We start from the raw sequence: 10860 nt of genomic DNA, 5'->3' as shown, positions 1-10860 counted from the left end.
GTCATTATTTGATTGTTGAATATTGTGACGCAAACATCGATCGTGCAAAAAATGTGAAACACTTCTCTGATTTCACCATTTCACACATGAGTTTCTGAAAACTTTCGATGCGAGAGAGGGGGCAACCCCACTCGTGCTCCCCCTTTTGCGTGTCCTTTGTCATTTTCTAATAGGTTTGCTCAGTAAAAAAACACCTCTCAGATTGCACTAGACTGAACTATTAAGCAAATTAATTTATTAAAATGTTCCATGCAAGAAAGGGGCATCGCCCTCTCTCACTCTCCCCTTAGCCTCTCGCGTACACTCTTACACTGTACTTTCATATTCTTCCTTATCAGACATCCTAGTGAAAACCCTGTCGTGATACACATCCAAATTAAACAATACTATATGGTCGGACACTGGTAACAGCGCGAGCTCTTATATCGGTATTTTGAAGTGATTTTGAATTTCATTTGTTTGTGTCACCTTTTTCAACCGTCATAAACCAGGATTTGAAAGGTCTTTATCTTTTGTAAATTTTACAAACACAATCTTCTAAGCTGGAGGGTTGTCAATCAAACTTTCTGTGTTAGAGAGGGGGTTACTCAAATTCATCATGGTTGGCAGAGGGGTTACTCGAAATTTCGGAGTTTCAAAGAAATTCCTCCGATCCCCCAGGCCGCGAATAATGAGCGGCTCCCTTAGTACCTGTTTGTATTTGAGTTAAGAACTAAGTCCGGTCATGACATCATGACCATACCACGATATCCCCTATCAGTCACCTATTGGTCATAAATCCTACGTTGTAGGTATGTTTTACATTCACGCTAATATTTTTTGTGAGTGTACTTTGAACCGGCCTGCTCAAGTAAGCCGTGAAACCACATATCATTAATTCTTGATTCAGGAGTCCGCCTGGTCGAATGTTAAACTGTCTTTGAATCAACCACCATGGAATTCCAGGTATTCCTAGTATCAACGGTTCTGGTCACTTTCAATGCTCATCGGACTGTACAACGTAAGTGAAAATGTTCTGAATCGTTTTATACTGGTAGAATTCTAACGTTTAGTCTAAACTTGTATCCGGGTTCACATTAAGCAAAGTACAACATGTATGCTTGTCCATAGCTATGTTACTGTTGTCGTAGTTTACAACAATTACAATTATAACATTTACAAGCACTTATGGACTACTTTTGAGCTATATTATAGTATATAGCCTTCAATTTCTAAACCTTACATTGCCCTTTCATTTTTACATTCCAAGAAACCGGGAAACTAACGAATGGTCCGACGCCATACGAAGGCAGAGTGGAAATGTTGACTGAGGAATATGGTTGGATGCCAGTCTGTGACGAACATTGGAATATGTCCGACGCAGACGTAGTCTGTCGTGATATAGGTAACCAACGTAACATTTGAAAGTGGTGTTCTCATTTCATTTCCTGGCAGTTTATTTTTGGCTGAAGAAATAGCAGCAAAGGGGTGTCCTTATCTATGTATGTCATCAATCCTAACGACATTAGTTTTAACACATTCTTCCCATTTTTAAGCTGAGTACCATTCAAAGTACAACTTGGTGAAACACAAGTCTATGAAATCTCAGTCAGTGTAATTAGTGACAATTTGCATAGCCCAACTTTGTTGTTTATACCTTTTCACTGGGTTTTTAATTTATGAAACCTGATTTAGTTATTTGTAAAATTTCCGGGGTTTTGTTCTTTTGTTTTTACTCTATATATTATATTACAGGATACATGGAAGGCGCAATGTCACATGACAGCCCACGTACCGGTGACGTCACAATTTCTACTAGCTGTGTTGTCAACGTTTCGTGTGAGGAAAGCAGTACAACATTCCAGGAATGCTCTCATGACATCAGTAACGATTGTAACGATTGTTATCAGGCAAAAGCAACGTGTAATTGTGAGTACATTTGTAAGCTAATATCTTGGTGGTCTCATAGGCTTGTATCGTCCATTGCAAGTAAATCAGGCATAGCAACAAAAATCCGATAATTAAAGCTTAGGAGACTACATTGCACGAATCATACATAGTCATAGCGCCATGGTTTCGCAACTAATTTCAAAGATTCCAGGGGTGTTAAGTCGTTTCACCACTGACCACAACTTTACAGTTCTGGGCAATACACCGGAAGCAGTTATGCATGTTCACGACCTAATACATGCATTCCCTATATCAAGCGCTTATCATCATCATCCTGAAAAATTCGACATCACCCGACGAGTTCCAATTTTTCTTTCAAAGAAAGACGACTTCTTGACTTGATAAGTTATTTTTCTGTTTTATGTACATTTAATATTGTATGCAAAATTGTATGAAAACGCGCTTGCGTTGTACTCTCAAATAAAATTTTCAAGGGGCTGGTGATAACTGTCAAGTACCATTCTTACGGTCTTATGAACGTCCATATATGTTCATCCGTCTTTCAGCTGCGTTCTGTCCAGTCTGCAGGGTTTTATCCATGAACCATGCGCTCTTGTTCCACACTGTTTACCATTCGACCGACATTCATCGATTGTCGATACCTTCGGATATAGATACTTAAAGTCTGCGTTTCTTTTCGTTGAGAATAATCACTCAGGTCGAACAATTTCATCATTAAATGTCGTTTACTACAGAGTGATCGTTTTGGTTCGTGCTGACCTCGAGCCTCTTGTGTCTTTACAGCAAATGTAGAACCAACGATGAACGTATTTACGATGATTTTATACTTAAGGTTTCTATATGCACTGAAATTAATCAACTTTAAGCTGTTTTTACTTTTGTGTTGCTGACTCTACATGTACAAATTGGGTGATATTAACAACACCAAAACAATCACAATTACACCAATAACAATTTAGCATTATAATTATAAAGTAAGGGCGGTTGTGATGGACGCGGGCACTTTTTGTGTAATTAATATTTTCACCGTGTATAGCTCGCACAAATTGGCAATGTGTGTTAATCTGTAATGAACCGATAGCGCCACCATTATTTTGTAATAGCAATAGATGTTGCTGCCATAGGGTGCTCTAGGAAGCTGTAAAGAATTCTTTTAACAATTTCGGATAAAAATAAGGAATCGTCGTAGAAAATGTTTGATAGAAGTGCAATTTGCTTCAAATTGTTAACAATTAAAATTCAACATAGCCACCATTCACTAAGTAAACTATGAAAAAAAAATACAATTTTCGATTTCAACCAAAGACAAGACGGCAAGTTTTAAAATGAATCCCCACGTGCTGTATACAACATAATGTTTGATGATTCAGAGAGATCCCACTTTCTCGCATTCTACGTCAACAATATTAGAAAGTGGTATTAAAAATTGCGAATCCAACATTTTTGCGTAATACAGTTTGACACTTTTTGTCGGATTTTTCTCGTCATTCATAAGTTTAATAAATGTCAAAGATTCTTTGTCTCATCAGTTTACGGTTACTATGGATGTTACAACTTCAACGACTGTGACAACAATATTTGGACCGGGCATGACAACATGACGATACAATATTGCGTAGAATTCTGTCGAAACAACGATACATCTGTGGCGATGCTAACTGGTGCACGCATGGAACTAAGCGAGTGTATTTGTAGAGACCTGAATTCTACATGTGACGTGTGGAGTAATGTGTCAAATGCAAAGTGTAATCAAGTGTGTTCGGGGGCCAATTGGCAAATTTGCGGTGGTGGTGCGTATCATGCTAGTGTGTACGATGGTGAGTTGAACTATTTTTATTTTTATAACCTTGGTGCATAATGGATGTATTTATTGTTTTCAATGCTCACTCACACGATCTTGTAGTTACTGTACATGAATCGACTGCACTTTTATCAACAAAATAGTTTATGTTCAGGTTCACCTTGACATGGAAATGCTTGATACGTACTTTCACCGACTCGGAGGTTCTTCAACTTCAACTTGGATTGCTTTTTACTTTAAAAGATATCGGCCTTTTGACTGGGTCATACTTTACACCGGCAAGGACACAAACCCCTCAGTGTCTGCCAAACTGAATGCATGCGTACATGAATAAATGATTACGTACAAAACACTAACGAACGTTTGTCCACTAATGCTTTAATAGCAGCTATCCGGTTTTATCCCGAAAATCCGGGGTTTTTTACCTTTCATTCGAAGTTGTGGAGTGTTTTCCATTCTTTTTACGAGGTTCTAATAAATTAACAACATTCATTGACACTAAGCCGGTCAGAATTTCAACAAACTTGAGATGGAAATCCCATGTATTCAGCTTGAGATATGTGGCGCATTCCAGTCATTATGATTGGGGGTCTACTCAAAAGTAATGTGTTTGCTCTGACTAATTATAACAACAATGAACATAAAAAGGAGTTTCCTTCCTACTTTTTAAGTCAGGCGGTCTAGGCGGGCTTTTTCTGCTATAAACAGGATTGTTTCTCTTCGTGGATGATTTCACCGAAACATACAGATAAAACTTGTCAGAGGATAATGTTATTAGTCCCCACGAACGAAGTCCGGGGGGACTTATAGATTGGGTCATGTCGGTCCGTCCGTCCGTGCGTCCGTCCATCCGTGCGTCCGTCCGTCCGTTCATGCAGATATCTCAGACATGCCAAGGTCAATTTCTTTCTAATTTTGCACAAGGATAGTACCCTACCCCATACAGATGCACAACGATTTGTTTTACAATGCGATCAAATTTGGCCGTGTTAGAGGAATTTTTAGTTTACACCTCCATAGACTCCCATGTATAAATCAGTTCTGCATAGAATCCCATGTATAAGCCCCCCACAGATGAAGTACAGGGGGCTTATAGATTGGGTCATGTCCCTCCGTTCACGCAGATATATCAGATATTTTGACAAAATGTCACGTGACCTTGGTGACCTTTGACCTCAAATATTCATATTTGTCCATAACTCAGTAAACGCAAGTGCTACACCCTTAAGGTATGACGGGACACCTTATGACGGCACATATTGTACCTCATTAATTATGTGCATATCTAATTTTGAGCGAGCCAATTGAGCTAGAGGTCTGATTTTTGGTATAAAGGGATGACTTAGCATTAAAAATTTTTTTACAAAACGTCACGTGACCTCAGTGACCTTTGACCCCAAATATACATATTTGTCCATAACTCAGTAACCACAAGTGCTACACCCTTCATATATAGTATTATGGGACACCTTATGACGCAACATATTGTACCTCATTAATTATGTGCATATCTAATTTTGAGCGAGCCAATTGAGCTAGAGGTCTGATTTTTGGTATATAGGGATGACTTAGCATTAACATTTTTTTTTTTAAATGTCACGTGACTCCAGTGACCTTTGACCCCAAATATACATATTTGTCCATAACTCAGTAACCACAAGTGCTACACCCTTCATATATAGTATTATGGGACACCTTATGACGCCACATATTGTACCTCATTAATTATGCACATATCTAATTTTAAGCGAGCCAATAGAGCTTGAGGTCTGATTTTTGATATATAGGGATAACTTAGCAATACAATTTTTTTTGACAAAATGCCACGTCACCTCGGTGACCTTTGACCTCAAATATACATATTTGTCCATACAAGTGCTACACCATTCATATATGGTATGATAGGACACCTTATGACGCCACATAATGTACCTCATTAATTATGCGCATATCTAATTTTGAGCAAACCAATAGAGCTAGAGGTCTGATTTTTGCTATATAGGGATAACTTAGCTGTACAATTTTTTGGACAAAATGTCACATGACCTCGATGACCTTTGACCTCAAATATACATATTTGTCCATAACTCAGTAACCACAAGTAATACACCCTTCATGTATTGTATGATGGGACACCTTATGACGCCACATATTGTACCTCATTAATTATGCACATATCTAATTTTGAGCGAGCCAATAGAGCTAGAGGTCTGATTTTTGGTATATAGGGATAATTTAGCAATACTTTTTTTTTGGCAAAATGTCATGTGACCTCAATGACCTTTGACCTAAAATACACATATTTGTCCATAACTCAGTAACCACAAGTGGTACACCCTTCATATTTGGTATGATGGAAGAGCTTATGACGCCACATACTCTACCTCATTCATTATGCGCATATCAAAAATTCTGAGCAAGCCAATAGAGCTGGATGTCTGATTTTTGGTATATATAGATAACTATAGGATAGAAATTTTTTGATATAATATCATGTGACCTCGATGATCTTTTACCTAAAATATACGTTTATGTCAATAAATAAGTTAACACAAGTGCTATGTCCTTTATATTTAGTAGGATGGGAGACCTTATGACAACACACGCTTTTCCTCATTAATTATGCACATGTCTAATTCTGGGCAAGCGAATAGAGCTAGAGGTCTGATTTTTGGCATATAAGGATTAATTAGCTGTACAATTTTTTTTCAAAATGTCACGTGACCTCGATGACTTTTGACCTTGATTATACATATATATGCATAACTCAGTAACCACAAGTTCTATACCCTCCAATTTTGATAGGATATTAGACCTTAAGATGTCACATCTTGTACCTAATTTATTATGTGCATATGTATTTCTTGGTTGGCCAATACAGCTAGAGGTCTGATCTTTTTTCCCGATTTAGAACCATAACTTAGACATGCCTCATGTGTTTCAAATTGGGAACAACGACATAGACCTATGTGCCCATAGATCTCAACATATACACTCCAGTGATACTTCTTAATGACCACATTTCCCTGCCCCATCAAGACTAATACTCTTATTACAAGTGGGGACTATGTCATTGTCAATGACTTGGTCTTCTGGGGTTTTTTAAATATTTTTTGCGTACGTTGTGCCCAAGCTGATTAATCATATCAAGAATATTAAATAAGATGAGGGGATTTCTGTCCTATTTTTGAGTTCGGGGTCCTTAAACACCTACCGCATTTCCTACAATAAATGGGCTCTGCTTTTGTCATCTTTTGATGATTTTAAAAAATACAGCCCTAAAAGTAGTAAGGCCAGAGGAGAAAAATCTTGTTCATCGGATTTTTCGGACCAAGGTTCAGGAGTGGCGAGCGAAATTTTTCTTTTGGCCAAAGGTAATCAGGTGAGGTAATCGCGGTCCCTCGGACATTTTTGCCGCGATGCAGACAAGGCAAAAAAAATCTTTCCCCCTTTTAGGCTAACCAGAAATATCTCAGACACGATATATTGATACTGGCTATTGAATTCAACACTATATTTCTTAACAAAAACATAGGGAATTACATATACAGTCGGTGTGTACACAACATATTCTGAGTATTCAACATGCTCTCAGAATAAAACTAATATTCATAGCAAATCACTGAAATCCAACAATTCAGCATTGTCCTTCAATATCCTCCTGCTAGAACCTAGCATCTGAGTTATTTTTCAATTTACTTTGGCCCTGCGATTCTTGGCCTCTTTACTGCTGTCTTGACACATTTTACACGATGGTCTAACAACACTGTATCGTGATCTGAGTGAAGTTATATTGTCATCGTTCAGAAGGTTCTATTGTCCTCCATAATAGAAACAGTAAGTTTCAAATGATACTGTTGTTGCACTGTAGTAAGTTGTTTCCTATGGACTGTCTGCGTTCATTACCGGGGGCAGCGACAAATTGAACACTACAAATTTCATGTTAAACGTGTTATCAGGAAAAACACTGAACAGCGTCTTTGGAACTAACTGTTGGCCATTGCATCGAAGTAATAGCCATGGTGTTATAGCCTTAACAAAACGTAGAAATTTCAGCCCAAAATTGACCCAGTTTGTGTCGTGATTTGCAAAATTCAGACGTCACAACAACGTGTTGACAGAGCTCAGTGCAGACACATCGGAAGTCACATCCAGAATACCACCTACCCGCGAAAACCCGACGAAGTGTAGGGCGCCACCAGCGGCGGTACTAAAGTATTTGCAATGCAGAAGTATGACTTTGCCGAAATAAAAAAATCCAAATCGGACAAAGTAGAAGCGGCGATTCCGATGAAAAATTTATTTTTTTTCTTTCTGGCCAAAGGAATATTGTCATTTTTCTGATGTTTGCATAAGTTGTGCTCCGACTTATTCCTAGATTTATGTCAACATTGACAAAGAGGAGTTTCAGTCGTATTTTTTGAGTTAGGGGAGTACCCCTATCCCACGCTTTGGTACTGTAAAGTGCCTTCTTTTTGTCATCTTGTGATGGTTTCGGAAATACAGACGCATAAAATTTGCCAGTGTTTTTCGTTATTTCGTTAAAACATCCTTGTAATACTATTACTTTCTCGAAACTATTGTCAATTGGTCTCTTGTGAGCAAATTTAACAGAATGCAGTATATGCTAGCATTAATATGTCAAATTAAATATAATCTATCTTTACAATCATATCCGAGTCTGTTTGTTCTAGAATTGACATTAACACTTCATTTTTCAGTACAAATGGGAGCATGTGGAGGTGAATACCATAATCAGACTGGAACTATCTACTCTCCATATTTTCCTGGATATTACAAAACAGAGGAATATTGTGAATGGAGCATCGTATCACAGGAACATCATATCTCAATCAGGTTTACAATATTCGACCTTGCCAACGATGATGACTACGTCAACGTTACTGAAAATTACCAAGGCGAAGAGAGAATCCTCGGCAATTTCTCCAGGACCTTTCCTGCGAGTCGTGAAATATACAGCTGTTCAAGTGGCGTTTTGATTGTATTTCTAGCGAATGATGGTGAAAACCAAAATGGTACTTTTGCGCTTGATTTCTCAGGTAAATCGTTTGTTCGCATTTATATTTGAAGGTAAAGTGAATGTGAAGGTTTACGATAGAAATCGCTATATCAACATTTTTTTGTTTTCACTTTGAATTTTCACTTTTATAGCGCACACATCCACAAGTACATGTGCTCAAGGCGCTTTACAATTATTAATACCCCTGGTCACTGGACCTAATATGATACCACTCAACTCCCTGGGGAGCAAACAACAGCTCACATGTGCAGCCAATCACCAAAGCAGAGCTAAACGCACACATTATAACCTCTGTTCTACCAGGTACCCATAACTCCTGGGCGGGGAGAAGCAATGAGGAGTAAAGTGCCTTGGTCAAGGACACAACACCATGCTGAGGTTCTAGCTCGTTATCCTGTGATCGTGCGTCCACTGCTGTAGTCACTGGCCCATGATGCCTCCTGTATATAATAAGAGTTTTGATGTAATAAAATAACAGCTGCGAAATTCTCCTGCGCTATGCATATTATACAAAATCGACTGATCGACGTTGTAAGCTATTTGAACATATATATATATATATATATATATATATATATATATATATATATATATGTATGTATTTGTATATATAATATATATGTATGTATGTATATATATATATGTTAGTATGTCTGTGTGTGTATATATATATATGTGTATATATATATATATATATATATATATATATATATATATATATATATATATATATATATAGTTAGTTAGTATGTCTGTGTGTGAGTGTGCGTGTGTGAAAATATCTATACCGTACGGCCTGGCAACTATCGCAAGAACAATATGCACACACACTGAAGACTACAAGGACCAGAGAGACCAAATAAAATACCACATGAAAAAGAGGGGATACAAAATCAGACACATAGAACAACAACTGAAAAAGTCGACCAGATCAACAGACAAGATCTGCTCTACAGACAAGAAGACAACACCAATAGACGACATAATGAAAGAGTTATTTTCCCGCTCACATACACCAATGCACTTCCAAATGTATCGCAAATCTTGAGAAAACATCTGAACATACTTCACAAATCCGAAAGATGCAAATCAGCGTTCCCGCAACCACCAATAATTGCATGGAAAAAAGAACGAAACCTCGAGTCGATACTGATCCACAAGAAACACGCCAAACTATTCAACAAACAAAAGCCAGGATCATACCAATGCCAAGCTACAAGATGCGCTATGACACACATGACACACATGACAACAACATCCACTTTCCGAGGACCAAATGACACCAGTTTCAAAATTACAGGACACATAAATTGCAAATCAACAAGTCATCGTTGATGACACACAAAGACACGAAAAATCGCAAAAAATGGCCGCCTCACGCCCATATTGGATTGTATCGCAATATAATTTGACATGCATATGTAGGCCATAGTGTTATGCCTTTATGCCAAGTTTGAACAGAATCGGTTCAAGGATGTTTGAGTTATGGTTCAAAGACATGAAAAATCGCAAAAATATGGCCACCTTGCGGCCATATTGGATTGTATCGCAAAATAAATCGATGTGCATCTGTAGGTCATAGTGTTATGCCTTTGTGCCAAGTTTGAACAGAATCGGTTCAAGGATGTTTGAGTTATGGTTCAAAGACACGAAAAATCGCAAACAAAATGGCCGCCTCACGCCCATATTGGATTGTATCGCAATATAATTTGACATGCATATGTAGGCCATAGTGTTATGCCTTTGTGCCAAGTTTGAGCAGAATCGGTTCCAGGATGTTTGAGTTATGGTTCAAAGACTTGAAAAATTGCAAAAATATGGCCACCTTGCGGCCATATTGAATCGTATCGCAAAATAAATCGACGTACATCTGTAGGTCATAGTGTTATGCCGTTGTGCCAAGTTTGAACAAAATTGGTTCAGCAGTGTCTGAGAAACAGCGACGGACGGACGGACAGACGCACGGACGGACGGACGGACGGGACCCAATCTATAAGTCCCCGCCGGACTTCGTCCGCGGGGACTAACAAGCGTGGTATATGGAATCTACTGTGAACAATGCAGACACATAGTGTACGTGGGCGAAACTGGAGACACAATATACACTCGCATGCAAAATCACCTATCC

At 38.2% G+C, this 10860-nt stretch overlaps 1 protein-coding gene across 1 annotated transcript in view; it reads left to right on the top strand.

Moving 5' to 3' along the window:
• Positions 1-487: 487 nt before the first annotated feature.
• LOC139135666 (scavenger receptor cysteine-rich domain-containing protein DMBT1-like) overlaps positions 488-10860 on the top strand; it is a 15781-nt gene continuing 5408 nt past the window's right edge. The window contains exons 1-5 of the mRNA XM_070703250.1: positions 488-1000; positions 1250-1384; positions 1735-1908; positions 3420-3707; positions 8413-8751. Coding sequence (XP_070559351.1) covers positions 934-1000; positions 1250-1384; positions 1735-1908; positions 3420-3707; positions 8413-8751 — 1003 coding nt within the window. The 5' untranslated portion in view covers positions 488-933. The remainder of the gene's footprint in view (positions 1001-1249; positions 1385-1734; positions 1909-3419; positions 3708-8412; positions 8752-10860) is intronic.

The sequence above is a fragment of the Ptychodera flava genome, chromosome 1, assembly GCF_041260155.1.
Source record: "Ptychodera flava strain L36383 chromosome 1, AS_Pfla_20210202, whole genome shotgun sequence".
NCBI lineage: Eukaryota > Metazoa > Hemichordata > Enteropneusta > Ptychoderidae > Ptychodera > Ptychodera flava.
The sequence above is the reverse complement of the archived record's forward strand: the minus strand, read 5'-3'. Positions and strand labels throughout refer to the sequence as shown.